Source organism: Nannobrachium achirus (genome assembly GCF_963921795.1).
Source record: "Nannobrachium achirus genome assembly, chromosome: 7".
In the NCBI taxonomy this organism is placed as follows: domain Eukaryota; kingdom Metazoa; phylum Chordata; class Actinopteri; order Myctophiformes; family Myctophidae; genus Nannobrachium; species Nannobrachium achirus.
The window spans coordinates 25731929-25757121 of record NC_137816.1 but is presented as its reverse complement, the minus strand read 5'-3'; the positions used below and the strand labels follow the sequence as shown (position 1 = coordinate 25757121).

At 42.5% G+C, this 25193-nt stretch overlaps 1 protein-coding gene across 2 annotated transcripts in view; it reads right to left on the bottom strand.

Annotated features, from left to right (window-relative positions):
- LOC308288139 (enhancer of mRNA-decapping protein 3-like) overlaps positions 1-23078 on the bottom strand; it is a 38044-nt gene extending 14966 nt beyond the window's left edge. The window contains exons 1-4 of one of the 2 annotated variants that reach the window (XM_080729488.1): positions 23016-23078; positions 21665-21844; positions 19092-19273; positions 8538-8894 (exon numbers count right to left, since the gene is read on the bottom strand). In XM_080729488.1, coding sequence (XP_080585614.1) covers positions 8538-8894; positions 19092-19273; positions 21665-21831 — 706 coding nt within the window. In that variant the 5' untranslated portion in view covers positions 21832-21844; positions 23016-23078. The other variant, XM_080729487.1, reaches the window with a different exon arrangement.
- Between the last annotated feature and the right edge of the window lie 2115 nt (positions 23079-25193).

The window sequence follows — 25193 nt, the reverse complement described above, 5'->3', positions numbered from 1 at the left end:
TATAAGCAACACACATCCTCACGCGAGGAACTAGTTCCCCTGGGAAACGCAGACTCCCCCCGCCTCTCTCTTTCCTACAACCTGATCTTTCTCATCACAGAAGATTCTTATTATTTCTTCTCCCGTATCTGTCCTCTTGACACCGTTGTCCGACTCGGGGTAACAAAAGACGAGATTGGCAGCCTTTACAAAACATGACAAACATGAGACGGACACGGTTAAGCCTCCTACTCCCCGCGGGCCCTGCGTTCACACGCACCATATCATGCCACTGCCCCGGTCAACCCTGTGGATCCAGAGCTCCGGGGCTGAGGGCTGGCTCCGGGGCCCCCCACGACGCCCACCACCTCAAGTCAAAACACAAGTTGGCATGACAAATGGGGGACAAACACCTGTGCCTGTATTCTAGTGGCTAGGGGTTAGAGGTGTGTGTGTGTGTGTGTGTGTGTGTGTGTGTGTGTGTGTGTGTGTGTGTGTGTGTGTGTGTGTGTGTGTGTGTGTGTGTGTGTGTACACTACACATACAACCCCATTGAGCAAGGCACTGATCCTTAAGCCTGTGCTGCAGGTAAACCTGCACTGAACCCATCACATGAGCATATCTGCACACAGGTCTTTATTGCGTGCATGCAGCTTTTCAACAGGTTAATGAAAGAACATGATTAGGCCAATTGTAGCTGACAAGGTGGGCCTACTGTAACTTTACACATCAGTTCAGAATATATTTTGAATGACAGTAGGCTAGTATGCCATTGATCTGCCATTGATAAACGACTTACTAAAGGTCTTGGCTGGTTCTACACAAGATTTCATGACCATATCTGTGATAGCCCACAGAAATATGAGAATAAACGTGTGGAACACGTGTTTCTTTCCACCAAGACCCGAAAATGTGGCTTCATGTGCAAGAGTGGAGTGTGTCCTTACGCAGGCCAATGGATTCAGGGCCTGACCTGTGATTAAATGCACTTACAGTGAGCTATACAGTATCTGTGCATCTACTGCAGTTAACAGTGAACAGGTGTCCCAGTTTGACCGGGATTATCCCGGTTTGTGTTTGAGTCGCAAAACAATCTGGAGAAAATATCCTGGTTTTAAACCTTCACTTCCAATCACAGACGTTTATCATGTTTTGTCCCAACCACCTTCCATGGTGCTGAAAGGTGCAGTCACTAGCAGTGTTAATTTTCTTGACTAAGACTAAAAATATGTTATTTAGTCGACTAAGACAATTTCAGATGACTAAAATAGGACTAAAACTAAATGGTGTTATTCAAAACAAGACTAAATCAGAATTTCCTGTCAAATTAACACCAGCGCCCTTATCGAGACATATACAGTATACTTCATTGCATAACGGTATTACGCGTCAAGAGTAGCTGATATACAACTCACATTGCGTCAACAATGCAACCGTTCTGAGCTTGGAGGTCTGCGCGCGACACTGTCGCAGGACGGAGCAAAATTTTGGCTTCATGGACTGCAACTGGGCGAGCAGTAGCAGCTCTGGTGCGATGATCATGATTGAGGGGCGCTCCTCCAGTTCTGATGACAGCGAATGGAGGTGGGGTTTGAAGAACAACTGTTTTGAATCGCCATTATTGTTTATAATTAACAGAAACCAAGGATTACATATGGTATTTCAAGAGTGAGAAACCACAATAAAAATCCTAAACATTCTTCCTCCACACTGGGAGAAAAACAGCATCTGAAAGTTGGATGGAATGCTTTTTTAAATGTGAGTGCAGAGACCACTTATCATGGGCGGTGGGGTTCATCTGGTGCCATCCTGCGCGCGCATATCAGTGTGACGCGGACCATTAAGGCATCTATTGTCCTGCATCCTAGATTCCTAGCCTATCCGGCATACTATGCATACAGTACGTGTGCATACATGTGCATTTTGTGCATGAACATACAGTTCATTAAGGGTCCCGGTTTGAGGTCACCTCAATCAATACTTTTGGGTTGTGTTCAGATATGCCATGGGAGGCCTTTTCAGTAGCACAACACTTAACAGTTACTGCCAAACCCGACTAAAGTCGGGTTTTCAAATCCAACAGTTTACTGCTTAACCCGGATCAACAGTCGGGTTATAATGTTTCCTATTGTAAACCGTAGCATGGGGTCTTTGGCACCCGGCACTGATAAAAAAAACTCTAATTTCCATAATCCTTTGGAAGATTACTTGATCAGGAAATAGGATAGGAACAGTGTAATGATTTTCAGGATGTTATCTCAGAATCTCCAAATCACGTTCTTAGTCAAATCAAGACCTTTTCTAAGGATGACAGGCCGCGGTTATACTATTTATTTTCTGGGTGAAAGAAAAGACTAATCGTCGGCCGTTACCGGAAGTAGAGAGAGACAGAGACAGACAGAGAGAGAGAGAGAGAGAGAAAGACAGGGAGAGAGAGAGACAGAGACAGGGAGAGAGACAGACGGAGAAAGCGACAGAGAGAGAGAGACCTAGGGGTAGGGGGGGATCAAAGTCAAGCAGGGGGAACAGCAGGGCTCAGGGTCCCTTTGACAAATAAAGCTACCGAGAGGCACTTAAGTCCTTAATGGTCTCCTACAGATATCTGGCCTGGAAATGAAGTACACAGTGGCCTCAGTGGGGATACACACATTCACACGCATGCATGTGTATACAGTAGATGCAATAAACCCCCCCAGCCCCACCACACACAAACACACACACACGCAACTAGCACAGTGATTCATGCAAACAGACAGTGATTGATGTTGTGCCTGAACTGAAATGCTCCTTATCTTTTGGCTGGGTCTAATTCCCCTCCCACCATTATTTTGTTGGCACTGTGCAAAGACAGATAATATGTTACAGTGGGGTGAGAGAAACCCAGGACGTGCCGGTCCGCATCCAATCACGCAAAGCGATAAGCGCTGCAAAGTCAACTGCCTCTTGTCATGCAACCTGCTGCCTAAAGTACCAAGCTGGGAGGAAGTGGGGAGTTGAACAAGTTATGCACTAATTGCTTTTCAACCATCACACCAGGTGCAACGGTTTTAATAACTGATAGCTCACTGAAACGGCAGCTACTGGCCCACTCAAACCCTTCACTGTTTGTTCTGTCACATACACACACACACGCCACAGTGTTATACACTCACACACACGCAACATAACTTGCTCAACTGGGTAGCCAGGAGGAGCGTGCAGCGGCAGTAAAATAAACTGAAGTGGAAGCAATCCCTCAAGCATGACGAGGGGAACCACAGGGCAGAAACCAATACACGCTGGCTGGATGCGGGCCATGTGTGTCTGCAGGGGGTGGGGGTGTTGGGGGGGCTAGCAGAGGCTGTGCTGCTGCAGCCCAAAGGCCCATTGTATCACCTCCAAAGGTCTCAGGTTCATTGTGCAGCACATGTACTGTGTTTTTACACACACACACACACACACAGGGTTGCCACCAGCCCCCCACTATTCGGTTGTAAATAAAATTCATTTTTTGCTGCCTCTGCTAGGAATCATTCGTTACTCTCCTATCAATTACACACCCATGTAGCCTTGAATTCATGGAGATTGTCTTGGTTTTTTTTTTTGTCTCCGATGGCAGAGACTCTGCCGGTCATCGAATTATTTTCTTAGGAATAATACAATAAGGCTTCATGGGGCGTGTAATTGATAGAAAATAAGTCAAATGTTAACCACTTTCAACCTGGCAACCCCATTTTGGGAATGCCATTATATATTATAGGCAAGCCAATATAGGCATAGAACGCGTCGCAATGAGACGCATGCAAGTTTGTGCTGCACAATACATAATGTGGACGAACACAAATATAAAAAGTGGTTAGGTTACTGCCGTAGCTCATGAATGAAGGACAAGTGACTTGATGTTGTGAAAATGTTGGAAGGACCAATAAAAGTGTGCATGAAAACATACACTTTGGCTTCTGTTACGCCATAATCACACTGACTTAATCTGGAACATATGTCATTGTGAACTAGGTATACTGCTTAGAGATGGAACTCATCAACAGGCATAATTATTTCCAACAATACTCGCAACATACATGCTCATTGTCATTTACATACATTGTTCTTAGCTCCCATAACGACTACAAACTTGGCTTTGATTCATGGTGCGCCCCAGGTTGTTTGCACAGAGGAGATTTGAGTACACACCACTGGTGCCAATCAAACTGTAGGAAAACAATGGCAGAAACAACTCCACAATAGCGTCAACTTCCAAAGATAAACTATAGCTCATGTATGCCTCCCCCTCCCCTTCTGTTGTTGTTGTTGCACTGTTCTGGTGTCTGGAGTTGTTGTATGCGTTTCCAGGCAAGGTTTTCTAGGTTAGCAGTGCTGCTGCGGAGTGTTCTGCTGCTAGAGGTGATGTTTATGTAAAGGCTGCAGAGCGGCATGTTAATTACAGAGTACACAGGATGAGGATTAAGATGACAACCCATGAGAAGCAGATCTACCCATCCCAGTAGGAGGGGTGGTGAATGAATGCTTCTGCAAAGGCAAGCAGCTGGCCTCGTAAAGGGGGTATGTAGTACCTGGGTTGGTTGGTACCGTTTGACACAATTCCCTTCCATTTGATTACATTTAATTCTAAATTAATACATTCTTCATCACTTCTCACAAATTGCACTGACCTAATTGACCTAACTGACCTTTGATTGGCAGTGAGACACTTATTTTTACCTCCGCTTACCGTTGCTCTGAATGGTTGATGCTTCTTTTTGCCTTGTATTGCTGTACACAACAGTAACCTTAACTGCTGTGCTGCCTCTGGGTGACAGAACGTCCCCCGCAGGATAATAGATCCAGTGATGTCATTACGTGCGCATCCCGCATCATTCAAGTCACCCAGGGACTCATTCTTGTCATGGTCCTGTGGTCCCGGGGATGCGCCTCCATTGGAGTCCATGTTAAAATAATTTACCGGGTCGCGGTAAAAGAAAAACATTTTAAAATGCCACAGACACCACCATTGTTCATGGGTGAAAGCATCCTACTTTACCCTACCTACGTTAATACAAATAAAATCCACGTAGAACGTCTTAAACAGGCAATAGAAACGTCAATGTTTTGATTCCACCGACGTCTGACGCCATTTTGCGCGCTCGAATTCATTAGGGGCACATGTTTTAGTAGTTCTAAGTTCAAACATTTGCCAAATTGTAAAATAAATATAAGAAATAGGCAAACATTTTGAAAATAGCCGATCTACAAGCTCACAGCGCTCAAAAACATTGTATTGAGGACTCATAAAACTTTTCTGGGACCCATTTGAATGACCACCTGTGGGTCCCGGGACCCATTACATTGAAAACCTAGTAACATCACTGAGATCTATCAATCAATAAACAGTGTTGTCCTCAGGTACAAGTAGCATCAGGACCACAATGTCTTACTCTACCACGTGCCTATTACATTTCTGACAAATAAAGTATTCAATCAATAAAAAATAAAACTGCCAAAGCGCAGGTACGTAACAAGTCATAAAGACCTGCTTCCCATATCATTGTGGTAACAATAAAAGGCTGGTTATGTATGGTCCAAGGCGGTCAACTGGTTTAGTAAGTAACTTAACCTACATTCCTGTGCTTTCGACATGGGCAAGAAGGTGTCAGGCAAGGCCTCATGGTTACAGCGATCATCCTTTGATGATAATAAAGCTCGCACGTTTGATCTCAACTACTGTTAACGTAACATTTGTGACTCACTCTAGACACTGACCCTGTTGGGATTCTTTGTGGAGAACAGCATGAGTCAAATATAAATACAGAATGCAGTTAATATGAATTCACAGACTCAACTTGACTGCCTAACGAGCACCTTCACAAAACTGTAATTACTTTCCATAAGACACACACACCCCACCCCAGGAGCGGTTTAAAGACCTAAAGGCTGACTTATTGTTCTCATACCCCCAGACTCCAGTAGCCATACTAGCGTGCCATTCCCTTATCTTGTGCCGTTTTAACCAGTTATGTAATACTTGCTCTTGAAGTATGCAGAGGGAACGGGCTCAGGGCCTTCCCCGTTGAGGGCCGTTTGCTGAGTTGCATTAAAGGACCTGAAGAACAAAGGTCAGTGCTGTGCTAAACAGTAACAGGGTGCCCCCCCCCCCCTTCAACTGTCAAAGTTAAGCAGTACAGCACCAATTTCCATAACCGATCTTTTAATGCACTACACATACTTTACAGTAGGGATGTTAACAATTAATCTGAAATCGATGAATTGCCTTAAGAAATTATTAGATTAAACGATTATAAGTAACCTTTTTTTATAATGAACAATATTTTTTAGAAACTTTTTTTTGCCTAATGGTGTGTGTGATTTCAAATGTGAGCATAACATAATCACTGTAATCCTTAATCATATTCCATCATTCAAGGGCCTTTCTATCAATTAATGAATTAATCGATAAGTAGTTGGAATAACTTCACAAAACAACCTTGGTTCATCACACCCTTCAACCATTTCAACACACTTTTATATACTAAGCTCAATCAAAGCTCTACTGCTCTAAATGTTTAATTTAATAATGTACCGTTTTTTGGATTGTCCAAATGTGACTTACAGTACCTTTTATATTGTTTTCTTTCTTCCATGTTCTTATTATCTCCACCAGGCCAGGAGGCACAATTATATTTTAGCCCCTATCCGTGTATCTGTGTCTGTCTGTGCCTTACTTTGTCAAGGAAATCGCTGGACCGATCAGTGCCAATCTTTCGTGGACGCTGCCACAAGGCCAAGGAATACACTGCACCCAAAACTCAGTCTTGCGGTGGAGCAAAGAATGACAAAAACGAATATGCTCTGATTTGGAAGCTCAAGGGCAGAGAAAGGGAGGCCGGCCCAAAAACACCTGGCGGCGAGATCTCCAGGCAGAACTGGGATGCACCTGGTCACCGAGAACTCTGGAGGTCCCTTGTCGATGGCCTATACCCTGGTAAGGGTGTCAGGCTAAGTGGAAGTGGCCAAAATCTCATGAACGCATCCTCCAGTCGACCCACATTAATATGAGGGACTTCTACAGAACTCAGAGCCAAAACAGCGATTTCATTAGTGGTGCCCCTATACAAATGCTACAAATGTATTGCAGAAACACTGTTTAGCTGAGGCAACAACACTAAGAGTACGTGAATGGAGGTGGTCTACACCAGGGGTTCCCAAACTTTTTTGTTTCAGGGCACCCCATAAATATTTTTTCTAATCCGAGGTACCCCTATTATTATAATTATAATTTTCACTCACAGCACCTTATATTTATAGCATGTTGTCGTGGAAACCTTGTATGTCCAAAACCGTCTGTTTTGTATTTATCATCTATAAAATGAACTAATCTAGTGAAAACAGCAGATCTACAAGCACAGGCGTTGTGTGCTTGTAGATCGGCTGTTTTCACTAGTTTTGTGCGACAGTCTTGTATGATGAAGCAGGAGATAAGAGGTTTCTACCTGACAGTGACGATATTTTAGTAATTATGTTGTGAGGAAAACATTGAGATAATAGCCATTTTGGTTAGAACTGACTGAAAATAACTTTGTACTTCAAGTTTAAAATGATGCTAAATATTTTTTCAAGCGTCCAAATAAATTCCAAATATTATCAAATTATCTCGCGGCACCTCTGGACTGCCGTCACGGCACCCCAGGGTGCCCCGTCACCCACTTTGAAAACCCCTGGTCTACACACTGCTGTCCCTGTGGGCTAGCAGGACATGATGGGTGTGTCTGACCTTAGGGAGAGGGTAGCTGCGATTAGAAGGAAAAGGGTGAGGCTATACCTCTCAAATCTTGCCTGGGCCTGTGTTGAGCGACCCTGTATCTCTCATCATAGACGGAGATGGGCATCGCTGAAAATATCTACAGTTTGATTACTATGGCAATCACTCTGTTTGTTCAGCGATCTATCATTGGATTGTGAGCAATGTCCGCAGGCTCACGCCTACTCAAAGAACAAGGGTCGTCGCATAGAGGCAGTCATTTTGCATTCAGATTGGATTGAAGGGTCTTTTTAAAATTCCAGTGATTTTCATAAGGGCCAGCACCTCAACACTGTAAGAATCCAGTTGCAATAGTGTAAAAGTTCCAATTTTTCACTGTAAAATCCTGAGGGACAATTTAACCAACTCTAAAAGTGAAAATGTTTCTACCTTTATGGGTCAGTCTATTAGGCTAGAGCTCCACAAAAAGACGGCGTCATTCAATAAAACAGGTGACAGGTGTATATTGAAATTATACAGTTACCATCAAAATAAAACCAGAACCTCACAGCATATTGAATGATGTTTATAGAAGTTCTCTCTATTCTTATTTATCTTTGCCGCTGCCTTAGATTTTTTTCAAAGCTTCTGCCCTTGTAACTGCATTACTTTTATCGTACAATTGTGTTACCTTTGCTTGTTGTTCTATGTAAAACACATTGAATTGCCGTGTTGTTGACATGTGCTATAGAAATATAACTGCATTGCCTTAGTGTGCACACACACACATGAACTTTTTTGTGTGTGAAATGTGCATGTGTACAACATGTGAGTGTATCCTCCTTACCTGTGCAGTACTCCTTGCCTCTGTGCTGGGGCACAGTAATCTGGCGATAGACGACAGGTTTGGCTGCCAGGATGTTCTCGTCGTGGCGGTAACGGGCAGGGGTCCGCTCGTTTGGCATGCTGCGCGTGCGCGCCCCGTTGCAGTTCTGATCCGCCTCTTCGATCTCTGAGAACACGGCGGCTTTGTCGAACAGGGCGAGGTTCCCCTCAAAGTCAAAGTCCTCGTCCAGGTCCTCAAACACGGTGTCTCCGAAGCACTCGTAGTTCTTGGGCCTTGCGTGGGTGCCGCCGCCGTTCCTCACACCGTTCTTCTTTGCCGTAGCCTGCTGTGCCGCCGTTCCTCGGCCAGTAGAGGAACCTGCATGAAAGAAACCATACACTGAGGTGTTCACATTTTTTGGTTTCCGATTCCTTGATATATAAACAAGTTGAAACATGCTTCTCAATTATTAGTTTGTTATTAACACATTGGAGCCATCTAACCCCAATTATTTGGCTATAGAGTGCCATCATTCACTTACGCTTTATTTTGAAGAGCCCAAAAGAGCCCTAGAAGCCACGTGCGTGTGCATGCTGTGTAATCTGACGGTTTTAAAATGGACATCAGACTGTTTGCATTTGGTTGCAAAACTAAAATCCTAACCGCGGCTTATCGTCAAGGCCCAGTGTCGCCGTGAAAAAGGGCGGCTCCCTGCCTTCTTGGCGTTCTGAAAGTAGATTCCGAAATAAAGCCGTTTCTTTGCATTAGCATAGACCCGGAGTCTATGGAGAATAGACGCTCCATGATGCTTGTGGCCAAGTTGCATGATGGGATATGTAGTATTTTTTTGCTCAACAGCCGCTACCGCAGGTTCCGTTTACCTGGTAACCAGGTAAGACATCCCCAGACGTCTTAACGGTGAGTCGGCGACCATTAACCTTTGACCCCAATACGCCTGTGGATATCTTAAGGAAGAAGTGGCATCCGCTCTGCTAATCAAAAAAGTAATTAATATAAAAAATAAATCACAAAAAAAGAGAAACGACAAGACAAGTTGTATTTGGAAATGATATGCGCTTTTATGGTTGACTTAATTCTAATCCTTGTAAATAAGATTTAACATATGTAGGAGGAAAGTGTTTTCTAAAGCTGCAGTGAGCCACCTAAACTGCCTCTTATTCCTTTGGATCCCCCCACTTGGCATCTTGGTTGCATTTTATTTCTCATCTTGGCGGTCATATCAAGCACAAAAGATGAACATTTCCTGGAAAGCCATTGAGCCAGTCCAAGTAATCACCTTCCTTCCAAGAAAGAGTTATGCATTCCATCATACCTCAAGGATTACGAATGGGATAAACTACCTAAAACAGCAGCTGTAAGGTTCAAATTACTAATATATTTCTAACTCCTGTGTGACTTTCACTGATAAAGCCATTTACTTCTTCAAAGCTAGCTTGTACACAGACGCAGGAGAAATCACTATAGCCGCAAACAAACACAAATCAATTATCTATCTGCGTGCCACTCAACATTTTCACAGTTTACATACATGCATGCACAAACAAAATAAAACAAAATGAACCAAGATGGGAACACACACAAAAAAAAAGGACAAAACTGGAAAAACCTGGCATTCAACACAGGCCGCAGTGCCTGAGCTCTCACGCTAAGCTACAGACAAGAAAGCCACGGTCGCACGCTAATGTCACAGTGACAGCTAAGGTACTCTCGGCCCTGTCACGCAAGACACCGGGACGCTCAGTCAAAATAGACTGCCATTCATACAAAAGGCGCTAGCGAATCAGACAGCCATCTATAACCTGCCACTGTGTCACGACTACACAATAACAATAACCTGACCTTACATTACTACCGGTCTTAAATGACAGACAACTGATCCATGATCTCTTGTGTTCATTCAGAAGAGAGTTGAACAACATATAGAGCAGCTACACATTTTTGCAATTAATAGTTATGAAATGAAATCAAATTAATATTTTATTGTTTCGTTTAGAGATCATTTTCTTTATTATCATAAACAATCCAAAGAACAATTTAGTACTGATGTGGAAGCGAAACGAACCCTCCACACATACACACATCAAAAGCTAGGTCCTTTTTCCTTCTTTTTTTAAATGGGAGGACTATGTGGCTATTCATCAACAAAACCTTTTTGTCAATGGTTGAACCAGACGTCTGAATGAACTGGGCAGCTTTCCAAGTCAAGCAAACTAGTGAATAGCAGTAATAAAGTAGTGAGATTTATGAGGACACTGAGGATCAGTCTTGATGCCAGAGAAAACATTGTCACAGTATGTTGCTGCAAAGCACAAAAAGTGTTTATTGCTGAAGAACGTGCCTAGATCTGGACCATGTTGACTCAATCCTAGATTATATATGTTTTAATTCAAAGTACATAACCAATCCTAACCCCACATTTAACAGCATTGCATTTCAATGTTCAACGTTGCAGCCACCAATGTGTCAGTGGTTTGCATAAATGTACAACAGTAAGGTTTCTTCTCTGGCAATTGGGTCACTGGGGATACAGCAGTATAAATAATAACTAGCTAAACTGTAAAGTATTTTTACTAGCCAATGCAGCTTATCAAGGAAAGCCTTCTCCTTAGTTTGCAAAGCACCCTTTTATTTTAGCATGCAGCTCTATATAATTGACAACATCAATGATGAACTGACATCAATGATATAATTAATATTCCAGAATAAATAACCATTAAAACGCCTAAGGGCAAGGTCGCGCCATGTCTTGGCCATCTGGCCAGTGATGTATATTGGACAAGTTACCCATATATACAGTAGAGACCGATGATATATTAGAGTCCTTCAAGCCCGACGGGACCCGACCACGGCTCGGCCCGCCAAAACGAGTCAGGCTCGGGCCGTTTCTATATCTCACCAATGGGCCTAGGGCCGGGCCGGGCTCAGAACCATGCTTGGAACATTTCGCGCTGTAAATGTCACCCTAGACTAGAGCATGACGTCTCAGTATGTGCATAGCTAGAATGGAGGGGGTGTGTGAGAGGCAGCACTCTAGGCTATGGGTTCTATTACGCATCTATAGCTCTCATTGGTCGTGTTATGGGTACATTAGCCAAAGAGCCGCCGGCCACAACAAGCCGAGGGTTTTTCTTCTAGACACAAGACTGTGACTGTCACACACTCACAAACTGTGTGTGTGTCTGAATAGACGGCCAGACGGGAAAAGTAGGAGCACTACTGTAGAATCACTGTCATTTCTCAAATAAATTGCCCTGTAATTCATATTGTATTAGTTCATTACGGGATGCGTCTTTAGTAAACCGGACGATACTCCATCTTTTACAAGATAGTTTGTCAACATGGCAAGCCGACAATTATCTATGTCTAATTTTCTGTTGCGAGGATAAGGATATACAACAAATGGTGGGTCAGATGCGCATCAGATACGCTCCGTTGTTTAACAAGACAGCTCTCTTAATGTTAACATGTAATGGGCTCCTCATACGGATACAATACATTTATTTTATTCCATTGCATTGTAGTGACTCGACTCGAGTGGACTCAGTGAGGGGCGAGTCCCGAGTCCCTTGGTCCGAGACTGTGTCAAGTCCAAGTCAAATTAAGGGCGAGACAGAGTCAATGAAAAATTGGACTTGAGTCCTGACTCGAGACGAGTCATTGACTCGAGTACTACAAAACTAGAGTGTGTGTGTGTGTGTGTGTGTGTGTGTGTGTGTAATGACGTAGAAACCTGTAGTCTATGGAAAGCGAGGGTAGGTCCCGAGGTGCAGGCAGAGTAACAAAATTAATCAAACCAGGCGGCAACTAAGAAATGCAACACAAAAATCTTTCTTTTGGTGTCTGTCAAGGGGTGCGCTACGTGGATTTTCTCTGCTCTGCACATTCCAGAGCCGTGCACACTGCACAGACTGCACACACAGGCACACATTAGGGGGGGACATTGGTACCACACTTGCAATTTCCCCAGAATTGGACCTTTCTAGTTCTATAAATGTCCTAGTCTGAAGATCTGCCTGACGTGGCTTGGCATTCTTGACCTTACCCTCAAGTCTCAGAGGGACAAAGTGATGGTGAGAAACAGGAGGCATGGCCGGAGTAACAGGACATTGAGATGGTGTGTGAGGGCTGTCATCACATGGCCCTGGGGGGAAATGTGTTCACATGCAAGGCAAAAACCAGAGGAAAATCTCTGTGACGTCTAATCTAGGAGAGGAAGCTAAAGGGAAGCACAGTGACAGGTCATAAACAGCTGTATGAGTTGAGGGATAGAGCAGGGGCCTTATGTCTTAAGGCTCGAACACACTGTACGATTCGGAAGTGTCAGACTCATCTTATCGTTTAAGTACGTATTTCACACTATAGGAGTCTTCTTGAAATCGGCTGTCAAATATTGTTGTGGTTTTCACACTATAAGATTGATCGCCGACAAGGGATTACACACTGCCAGATATTTCACCAGGATGCGATCCCCGATACATAGCCAACATTACATTTGTTATCCTGACTACTAATTGATGTCGAATTGGCCCTAATGGCATGAAAGAGGTCTCACAGCACATGGTTGGTTTGCAACTTTCGCATGCAAATAGCTCCGATCATTGCCTACGTTCTTAGCTACTTCCCCTGCCGTTACTGTACTTATTTTTCAGTAGAACCGCCAATCCAAACAATATGCCCATAAAAGGGGATCCTGACTACTAATTGAAGGCCAGGCCGAATTGGCCCGAATCACATGAAATAGGTCTCACAGCACATGGTTGGTTCTACAGACACGCAGATAGTTCAGATCTTTGCCTACGTTCTTAGCTACTTCCCCTGCCGTTACTGTACTTGCATGATGTACAAAACAACATTTTTCAGTAGAACCAATATGCTCATAAAAGGGGACAAGGACTGAGAGATACAGAGATCTCCATATATGGGCACATATCTCCACACACACACACACACACACACACACACACACACACACACACACACACACACACACACACACACACACACACACACACACACACACACACACACACACACACACACACACACACACACACACACACACACACACACACACACACACACACAGTTTGTAATGACTTGTCCAAAATAGGGAAGTTGTGTTTAAAGTCATTCATACTTTCATTTATACTTTGTCACATGGAGACTGTTGATCTACAAAAATGACATACTTTGAATTGAAAATCAACTCCTATGAACACCATATCAAGGGCCATCAGTTTGATGGCATTCTCTCGAGACAGAGTCTGGAAGAGTGACAAACTGAGTGGTCGTTCCCTTTTCTTTGACGATGGCTTGCCAGATTGGTTCGATGGCTACCACAAACTTTGTTCAGTATGTTGCACTGAATAGCTTGCTGTTATAGGCAAACAATATCAAAAATCACAATGCATAAAGCATTATGAGGCTGTAGATCGGCTATATTCCAAAAAACATAAAATAGGGCTACAAAGTGGTTAACCGTTGACTGGGCTCCTGTGTCCAAATGCCTGTGAATCTGCTACAGCGGTCAATGAGAACTATTTTCAAAAGGGCAGATGAGGAGGTCCTTCACCAAAAGTGTCATCATTAATGAGGCATTTTGGGTCCATGGGTTGTTGGCTCCAATTAGCCACGTCATTCATGAAAGCTCTCTCATTTCCAAATACTGTCAGATAATCAGGCAAATCAGGCCAAACTTGTGCAGTCTGCAATTTCATTCAAGTGTCCTCATCTCCACAGGCTTTGTGGCCAGAGGATGCATGCATGGCATTGCGTGTGAAAGGGGTCAGCCCAGCCCACACCACTCAGCACTTTGGCCCCTTTGCAATTTTTGTTTCAGCTCCTGGGCCAGTGGCCCAAGAGAAAGAGAAAGACTTTTCCCAAATCACAAGGTAAACAGTCCTTCCACATTTGATATCGCCTCGGCATTCCAAGCGCACTGGGACACAACACAGCTTCCTGGGGATGGGGGGGTTTCCTGTGCTACGAAGCAGTGAGGGACGGAGGGAGGGAGCAGGGGAAGAGACGAGAGAGGGGGGAGAACCAGGGCACTATTGCACATAAGCCAGCCTTTACATAACCTCTCTAGGAGCAGAGACGGAGTGGTGTATGATGGGTGTGTGGTGGTGGGTGTGTGTGTGGGGGGGGGGGGGAGTGTTGTTTATTGATCTTAGTCACACACATATTGTAAAGAGGAACTTTGGTACAACCCTTTAGCACGCTATGGGAATATCAGGGAAGTCATAGCAAACAGTGGCCCTGCTCTGGTTTGTTATCAGGAACTGGTGACACAAGGGAGGAATACATGTTATGACTGTTACTGGCCGTTAGCGTGCTATTTATTACCACTCAAGTGTTATTTGCACAATCTTGGACTACTCCCCGTCTGTGTAAGCCTTGGCACACTACTCCAACGACACCTAGTCTTATATCACAGTATGTAACCATCTACATACATACAGTACATGAAAAGTGTCAAGACAACTATAATAAGACTTAATTGAAAATCAATATATATTACTGCCCAATTTGTAGAATGTATATGTACGTTATAATAAGAAGAATACAAATTAAATGGGCAAATTAACTGTATATTTTCTCACGACTGGGAAAATATGCTGATACAGTATTATACTGTCAATATGCTGCCATTACACTGCTGTCTAGTTAAATAAGGCATAATCATCAGTCGTTTCCATGTTGAAAGAATGTTACCCACCTTTAGAGATTAGCTATTTCAGCAAAATAAATATATACATTTATATTTTAAAAGTATTACATTTTCAATTTGTCTGCAATATTTCCTTACAAAGCCTAAAAGGTCAACAGAATTATAAAATAAAATCTCCCAAAGCTGAAATCACAAAACACAATTAATCCATTAAAACCGGGAAAGTGTCTTGTCATTTTACATCTAACCTGCCACAAAAAGTTCGGAAATCTAACTTAGGTCGATTATATCTCCCCTTTAATAAACCCAAATGGTATTGTGTTTTATATCATTTTCATCGTTGATTTGTCACCTTTACAACGAGGTACAGCTTGTAAGCATTGGGCATTCGAGGCATGAGCTACACAGCCAAGCGTGTGGGTAGCGCCGACCCAAGATTTGCCAACTTTCTGTCCATTATATCCCCCCTTTAATTGTGCCAAATGGTATTGTGTTTGATATAATTGTTATCGTTGATTCGTCACCTTTACAATGAGGTACAGCTTGTCAGGAACTGGCATTCGTGGAATGAGCAACACAGCCAAACGTGTGGGTAGCGGCGTAGCGCCCCTCCAAAAATGACCTGGCAGGCCTGCAATACTGTTCTTTTGGTGTTCACCTTTGTTACTTGGGGCATTGAATGATTGCACTCTCTCACAGTAATAAGGAAACGAAAAAAACAACACATATTGTCAATTTTTACACTTTGTTAATGTTAAGCTCAGTGTCAGGGAAGCCCAAAACGAGAGTAAATGCCAGCAGAACAGTATATTGCAAGCCATTTTGGCAAAATTCTGGTCGGCGCTACCCACACGTTTGGCTGTGTAGCTCATGCCTCGAATGCCCGATGCTTACAAGCTGTACTTCGTTGTAAAGGTGACAAATCAACGATAAAAATGATATAAAAATACAATACCATTTGGGTTTATTAAAGGGGAGATATAATCGACCAAAGTTAGATTTCCAGACTTTTTGTGGCAAGTTTATATACAGTATGTTGTACACCAACACACACAAACACACGTGTCACGATTCTTCACAAATTGCAGATATAAAAGCTCATAGCACGTCACTTCATGCTAAATGAGTTTGTGAACATTTGTGCAAATCTTTTGAAAAAGATCTGGCGGTTCCAAGCACAAAATATTTTGAGCGGCCTTGGCATGAAATGATTTGAGAACCATTGACATAGCAACATAGGTTTTTCTGAAAACTGTCCTCTAAACTGATTTAGAAGATTTATACTATCGGCCTCAGGTCTTAACTCACTTAGCGCCGAGCGAGCCAGATTTCAATATGAATCTGCGCTTATAACGCCAGGAAATAGCTATATTGAATCCCCAAAATCACATTACATAACCAGGTACACGTGCCTGCGAATGCCACAAGATGACCACTAGAGTGGTCCCATGTTAAGTCAGAATAAAAAACGAGGTTCAGGACATAACAGGATGGTACAATGACATGCTCTCCATTGACATTCAATGGACAGGCCGCGGGCCGCCATTTGAGCTCAATACTGCTCAATTCGTGCTTGATCGTCTCAAACCACCATTGGTATGGGCATCGGAACGTATATAGATGCCACACAGAAAGTTTCCGAATCAAAATCCGACCTAGTGAAGCTACGTGAGGGTCGGATGGTTTGCATTGAGCCTAGCGGCTAACAGAGGCCTACGTAAACAGGAAGCTATGGCTTAAAGGTGACGTCATAATCGTATCCTTTTTTTTCACGGTTTTCATCTGTATGCTAGTCGAAGGTAAGCTAACCGTTCCGCTCCGTCTATCAACCCAAATTAAAAGCTTAAACAATGCTTTTATATAAAAGTCGCTCCGAGTCGCTCGGCACTAAACGCCATCATTAGTTAGTCGCCCCGAAAGTCGCTCGGCGCTAAGTGAGTTAAGATCATTAAAATAGGTTAAAATTATTAATCACCATTATTTGTTTGAAAATGAACTGTTAAGTAAAATGTCATGATCGTGGAGACTACAATGTGATCTACAAATTAGGACACAGGTGCTCCATAACTTGTTGCTTTTACTGTAGTCTCGCGTGGCCAGATTGTTGCCTCCCACAATTTTCAAATGCTTCCTTCCGGTCATACAGTCTGGAGGACGAAAGCCCTGATCATGAACAAGCGATAAAGCAGATGTGACGCCTCCTCCCCACTTAGTTTCAGCTTTACAGTCACACAAACATATCCTAATATAAATCAAATTCATCCAAGCATATATATGTTACAGTCATTTTGGGTAACTCAGGGAGACTGTGGTAAGAGCGCTCGTTTTGTAGTTCACCACACACTAATCACCACCAGATGGCGACGCAGCCATTCAATAGTGAAGGCGCTGACGTCACTCGTTTGCGACTGCCTTTCTTTATTTACTAGCCTAGCCTAGCCTAGCTTAGCCATTAGCTCCATTGTAGTCACTTGGACAGGGCGTTTATCGTGGGCTTGCCCAGGCCGTAAAGATTGCATTCACCACGGCTTCGTAACTCGCGCGGCCGGCCCTGGCCCGCTCTTCGCCCCCGAGCGCCTGCTGGCCTTCGCGCCGCTTGCAATGTCGTGGACAATCGAGTGGCTCCGCCTGGAGGACGTTGTTGTGGCGACCGCTTGTTCCGCCCTGTGCGGCACGGCAAGCGCTCCGTTTCTCTAATTCTCTGAGACGCAAAAAAAACGTGACATATATACAGTAGCTTGCTGCTTAGCAGAAATTGAAATTAAAAAATAGATTTTAAAGATATTTTAAAATATATTTTTGTGAACGGAACGGTGTAGTGCCAGACTATATATATATAGCATTGGAGATTGAGGATTATTTGTCTGGCTGTGTGAGACTACCTTTACAGTAACCTACATGTGCCACAATGTTCATCATCTATATCGGATAGTGTGATTCTGAGTGATTACTGTTGCCCAGTCTGTGCGTACGTCGTATGTCAGTGCATCTTTAGGTTCACAGTGGCATTTGCATAATGTGCAGGGACATGGAACGAGGAAGAGCGTTAGATAATATGTGACAACTATTAGGTAACAGTAACTTTCCTCTTGGAACAGTATACCACAGAACAATATAAATGTTTTGCTTGGTCAACAGATGACAGCTGTTATGACCATGACTGGGCAAATAGTCACCCACTACCCAGTTTCACACTACAGTCTTCTCTGTGATAACTGGCATTGGCAAATGCCAGTAGCGAAAGTGCCAATAGAGACTAGTTATTTTTCGCTATGTGTGTGTGACAGTCATACGATGGAAGTATATAATGGGGCATTCATTTTGAATAAACAGATCAACTATTTAGTTACAGGTTCTGCCCGACAGCAATGATATCCAATGCCACAAATAGGCCTACACCATTTACATTTGTTATTTCTTGAGCTTTACTATCCCTGAGGGGTTCAACCGTTATTAAGTACTGATATGACACATCTGTCAGAAGTGAACATTCTTTTTACTGCTCAGCAGTACTGATACAGTATGATTTGGTAGGTACAAAAGTTAACAAAGCACGCACATTGGAAAGATTAAATCCCAGGTGCTAGACAGAAGAACAAGCTAGAATAGAGTCCAACCACTGGATTAAATATGCTCCCATATTGAGTTTTACAAACAAAAGAAAATAGGTTTTGTCCTATGAGGAAGAGCCAAAATGCTTAAAACATCACGCAACTAGGTTATTTATTCAAACTAAGCACGGTCCACTGATCCAGTGTGTGGACCGTTTAGATTTTTCTATTATCAGCAAAAATTACCAAATTATGACATTCACCCACAGGGTTAGGGTATCGAATAATTTGGCTATTTTCATATCCACTGCTCCAAGTTTCCCTTCCACTCACCTTTACGTTGGCTGGCAACTGGAGCACTGGGAGTGTTGTTGGCAGAGTGACTGGTCCTGTTGCTCTGGCCAGCAGGTGCGGAGTATGTGGGGCCAGGTTCTGTTGTAGCTGGCTGGGAAACATCATTGGTCCTGTTGGCACTACTCTCGTCTAGGAACTTTAGCTCCTTAATGTCCATGGCACTACATCAAGAAGACACATAAGATGATTTGACCTGCTTTCCAAAATAGGATATAAGTCTGAAAACTGACAAATTAAGAAATGTCTGCAACATGCTAGCTGTGGTTCCCAATTAGTGTACAATATACAGTATGTCACTGCAGGATTGCCTTAAATCAGATCTACAAGCTCAAAGCGCAAATGGTTCAACGACATGTTGTCAGAGTAAATGCTTATTTTAGCAATTTTCTTAAACTGCATTTGTTAAAGTATGATATAGGGTTTCAGCGGTTACACTTTTTATTTGGTATTGCATAAGGAACAGAATGATAACACGTGTTAGAGGCCAATTTCCACGGATATGAATACAGGTGTGTCTTGAGATCTTGACCTTTAGGTGGGCTTTGGTACAAAGCACAATACGTGTAAAAAAACATTGACCCAGAGCAACCAGCTGTCTAAAAGATGTTGGTCAGTTCCTAGGCCTGTCACAATTATGAAATATTACTTGGCGATTAATTGTTGCTCAAATAATTGCAATTAATGATTTAATTGTGCTTTTGTCGTTGGAACATTGGAGCATTATGAATAAAAGTTACATCTGTTTGGCTTTTAGGCTTTGAAAACAAAAGGCACAAAGAGCAGATATGATAAATAACTTTATAATCTTTTTAGTATATTTTTTGCATATTCCCCATGGGGTGTCAGATATATGCATTTTGGACATAAGTGTGATTGAACATTCATAATTAATAAAAAAAAAACTAAAGAACACACAAAACAAATATGCAATAAAAAAATAAGCTGCAGGTATGTATGAATTGAGAAACAAAATAAGGTACACAACAACTGCATTTTAGCTATTGCATCACGATGTAATGCGTTTTCAGCTTGTAGATCTGCCATTTCCATTCTTTTTTTTTTCCTAATTTTTATCCCACGATTTTTGTAACCCATTTTTTCATCCGGTGTCAATTGCCTAAGCTGTGATCCTGGGCTCTACTCTCCCTCTGCCAACCTGGGGAGGGCCCCGAACTGATCTCATGCTTCCTTCAATGCATGAGGAGTGAGCAGGCCGCTTCTTATCACCTGACAGGGGGAGCTTCCCCGGTTGGACGTAGCGCGTGGAAGGAACACGTTATTCCAACCCGTTCCATTCCCCTCCATCAGGCGCCCCGGCTGGCCAGGGGGAGGCTTTATAGAGACCAGGATTACTGCATGTTTTTGTGAGGGTATCTACCCTAGGAGACACGGGGAGAACATGCAAACTCCACACAGAAAGGCCCTTTTGCCAACCCCACCTAGGGTGTGGGCACTGATGACGCGGAGGAGGGAACACGCCCCCAGCACCCACAGTGTCCCCCGGCGGGAATCAAACCCAGGACCTTCTAGCTGTGAGGCGACAGCACTACTGACTGCGCCACAGTGCCCCCCATTTCCATTCTTTTTGAAAATGTTTGAATATATTAACATTTTTCAACATGGAAATGATTATGCAAAAAAAAAATATCTCAAATAATTGCAATTAGGCGATTATGTAATAATTGTGCCTATCAGTGACTAAATGATCCTGGAACAACGGTTTTGAACTCAAGTGCTCCTACAATTAAGTAAATAATGATATTGTACAATGTTGCTGTCGAGGCGTTTTTCCTTTCCTTTCCAAGTCTTGCCACGGACACATTCATCCGTGTACGGACATATTGTTGACCCCTGCTTACGACGCTTGTAGATCTGCCATTTTCACAATATGTATCTATGGATTGATTTAATAGAATAGGTAAAGTCAGACATTTAGACTAAGGCCGGATTTAGACTGCAGTCAAATCCATCCCAAATCCGATTTGGTTCTCAAATCCGATCTTTTGGCCCGACTTTTCACACTGCATTTGCAAGTGACACAGATCTGATCTGTGTGTTCAGACTGATTTTAACAGCGTCAGCCCAAAGCTGCCCTGCGGCGACATATCTGCTTTGGTTACCGTGGTAACGATGTAGGCGTCATGACGTTAAGTCTCAACGTTGGCGCTAGTTGATTACATTCAGGAAATGCGACAACAACAAAAACAAACACGTTAAAATATTGTTTTTTCTCTCTTCTTTTCTTTACTCTTGTGTTTCGCTCTTCTCACTGGTTTTATCTATTTAGCTCACGTGTTTTCTCTCTCTTTTGATGTGACTCAGATATGATTCAGGCTAGATTTCAGTGGCAGTGTAAAGCCGGCCTAAAAGGATAACACAAAAAAGTCCAGGGAACCGAGTCAAACTAAATGTAAGGCCTCAACGGATACAATTTCAAGTGCTTATCAATTGCGGCCCAAAAAGGTTAACAACCATGAATTTACCCACTGGGGTGGTGGGTGTCTGTATCTGTCTGTGTCTCAAATTTTGAATAGTCATTAATAAGTCCTTACTTGAAGGTGATCTCAGGAACAGCACACTTCACCCCATTGTGGAACGCTTCCCTCAGAGAGATGGTCTGTTTGGACTGGTCCACACTGGACACTTCTCCCTGGTAAACTCCCAGGGTTGGCCCGCAGTATATAGACACCACACTACCCAGCCAGTCTGCAGAGGCCATTTCTTCACAATGACTACACCATGAAAACAAAACAAAAAGCACACACACAAAAAAAAAAGCACACACACACACACACACACACACACACACACACACACACACACACACACACACACAATAAAGATGTTAAAACATAATGTGCCAATGTGCCATAGGATGTAATGATGCTTTCAGAATCTTGCTGAGGCTCCCAGTGGTGATGTTCCCACTCTAGATGCTGTCCTCAGAAATCTGATAGTTTTATAACAACGTTGAATGAGGGGAAACGATTATAATGGCTTTAGTTTATACTGAAGCCTTAACCATGCCTAATAAGAGCAGCACTGGGTATTCGTCTAGTTTTTGGAGACATTGGAGAGGGAGGGGTATATATGTTTTGTAGATGTACCTCTTTTATCTTAAAAAAAACCTGTATGTCTTTTATATGAACCTATTAAGAGTCTAAAATAATAAATGATTTGATGCACTGTACACAAGTCCTTCATTGCATGTTACAAAATCAATGCTACGCCATATTTTACAAATTAATATTGATAAAAGATTACCACAATACAGAATTCCTCCTGGTGCATTTGACCCCTATGTTCCCTTGTCTTCATATATTGTATACTACTAGTAAACATAATGACCCGTCAGTAAACATAATGACCTGTCAGTGTCATCTGTGTGAATGGTCCAATGTTGATACTCTTGGATTAGTTCTCAAGGTGGAGTCCGGGGACCCCCAGTGGTTCTTGAGGGAGTTCCAGGGGGACCCCAGCTGATAGCTACCGTAGTTATAAATGCATTTAAATGGGGTCGGTAGTAGCCTAAATGCATGTCAAACTGGGGGCTAATAAGTGTCAATTTGGGGGTCATTGACCTTGACATGAACATGTTTGAGAACCACTGCGCACAAGCTTCGTTAGAAAATGTAGCTGTAAATAAGAACATGTTAAAGAAAGTCACACAAAACGTTAGTGCTCCGTATCGCTGATAAAACAGTATAGCAGCCACCATCATAATAATAACCTGGGTTAACAACATACCGCTAACACTATTTTAGCTAGCTGATTCCTTCTACTATGCACCGCGTTACTGACCTGTTGCAGGCGTTAACCGTTTCTTTCGAACGAAAAAGAGACGGCACAAATTCAACCTGGCGCAGACAAAAGACCAACAACCATGCCAACAACAATAGTCACCCAGTTAATGAGGAAATCAAATCCAAAACAATCTGCTTCCAATTTAGCCTGATGAGCAGTGGGATTATTTGTTGTTTTCCGGGTTGAACGTCACTTCCGGTGACTGTGACTCACGTGGGTTTGTTTGTAGTGAAGTCTGGAGAGGGAGAGGGTGGGAGAGGGGGAGGGGGAGGGGTAGGGGGGGGGAGGGGGAGGTTGTCAATGTTGGTGATTTTAAGGCAGTGGTTCTCAGACATTTTCATGTCAAGGACCCCCAAATTTTACATTATATTAGGCTTCAGACCCCATTTAATGGTATGTCTATCTCTGAGACCCCAGATTATATTAATTCAACTCTCATACACATAAGGGTACATTTGGTTCCTATATCATTTAGCTGAGGACCCCCTGGAACTCCCTCAAGGACCCCTGGGGGTCCCCGGACCCCACTTTGAGAACCAATGTTTGTTTTGTTTTTTTAATCTTTTTTATTAAAGTACAGTGTCATAATGAGGCAGGTACATACACATATTGATGACATCCCAAGTCCCATTCCCATCACAGTAGTCATTGATATAAGTTAGCACGAGATCTGAGGCCATCACGGTACGTACACATGTAGTATAAAAAAAGAAACCCTGCCCATAGAAGATAATAAAAGAAAACATTTTCTCCCCTCCATATACCCAATTTAGTGTTAAGCCAATTCCCCCATTCCCCATACTCTACGCTAGACCCATCCCTGCTAATCCCCATAGTACTCATTGGGAGGGTAAAGACAACAACGGGTCTCCTCCGATACCCGATCCATCATGCCACCATCTTCTTTTCACCTGACATATAACCTCGCCTACCAGTCTTTCTAGACATTAAGGAGCATCACGAGAACCAATGTTTTAAGGTAGCCTTCTTGTGCTTTACTTTAAAAATAAATGTCAAATCATAGATAATTTCCTTTTTATTATATGTTGGTTTCATTTATTCATTTATTATTTAAAATCATTCTTTGCAAATTTAATGACATGCCGTAATACAACTGTATATAATATGTAGCTGGAACATTGGAACAGTGTTTAGTTTTTTGCACATTATATAAAAAAGAAATCATATTAGAAATACACAAAACATACAAGTCATGGTCCCGATATGTATCTATCAAATAAAGGAATGATATAATATGAACCAATTGTCTCTTCATTCTCCCCTTTACAAATATGTCTGAGAGACACCCTATCTACTGCCAGTGACACATATCTATCCAACCAAACTTAAAAGCCCTGTTCAGATATGTAAGGTGTTCTATGAGAGGCGACCACATAATACTATATCAAAATATGAGAGTTTGTCCCCAAGATGAATAAAGGGTAAACCTAATCCTTTCAAGATGTAATGTGTCTATAAGGTCACTGGGACACATTTTTGTGGTTAGTGTAGCCTATATTTTTTCCTTATTTGTATAAGAAGCTTCCTTGCAATAATGAGAACATAATAAACAGGGCTGGGGTTTAGTTAACTGAACTGTTGATCATCAGATATTCCCAAAATGTGTTTATTATTATATTTTGTATAATAAAATATATATTATTATATGTGTATAAGTAACACATATAGTTATAGTTTCCAAAAGGAATGATTCCTTTTTTTTTTCAAGGGACGGTTAACCCATCATAAAGTGCAGTTCTTACTGTAAATCCCTCAATTATCAGATAAAGATGAACTCTCACAGGACAGGAACTCCATTACAGTATTTGACACCCATATCAAAATCAATAATCAAACCCATTACCCATTGAATAAGTGTGTGTATCCAAAATAGTTATCTCAACACTGCCTTTTATCAGTATCTCCTCCTTTTGACAATTCTTCAATTCCATAAAAATGAAGGGAAGAGATGGGATGGGATGGAGGAAGGTGTAAAGTGACAGGTAATTGGGAGCAGCATGTCTTCTGAACGTTTGTGTTCACTATCCTCTATTTTTAAATAAGTGTTGTTTTTACCAACATATACACCTTATCACAGGGCCATTTTATTGTACTGCTTATCAGAGTCTTCAACAGGGGTCCGGGACCTGCTAGTGGCTCCTTGGTCTTCTGGGGCGAACATTGGCCGGAAATAGCCGATCTACAAGCTCACAACGCGTCAATTGTACATCGGCTAGTACGCCAAAGGTCAAGTTTACATTACATACAGTATTCATG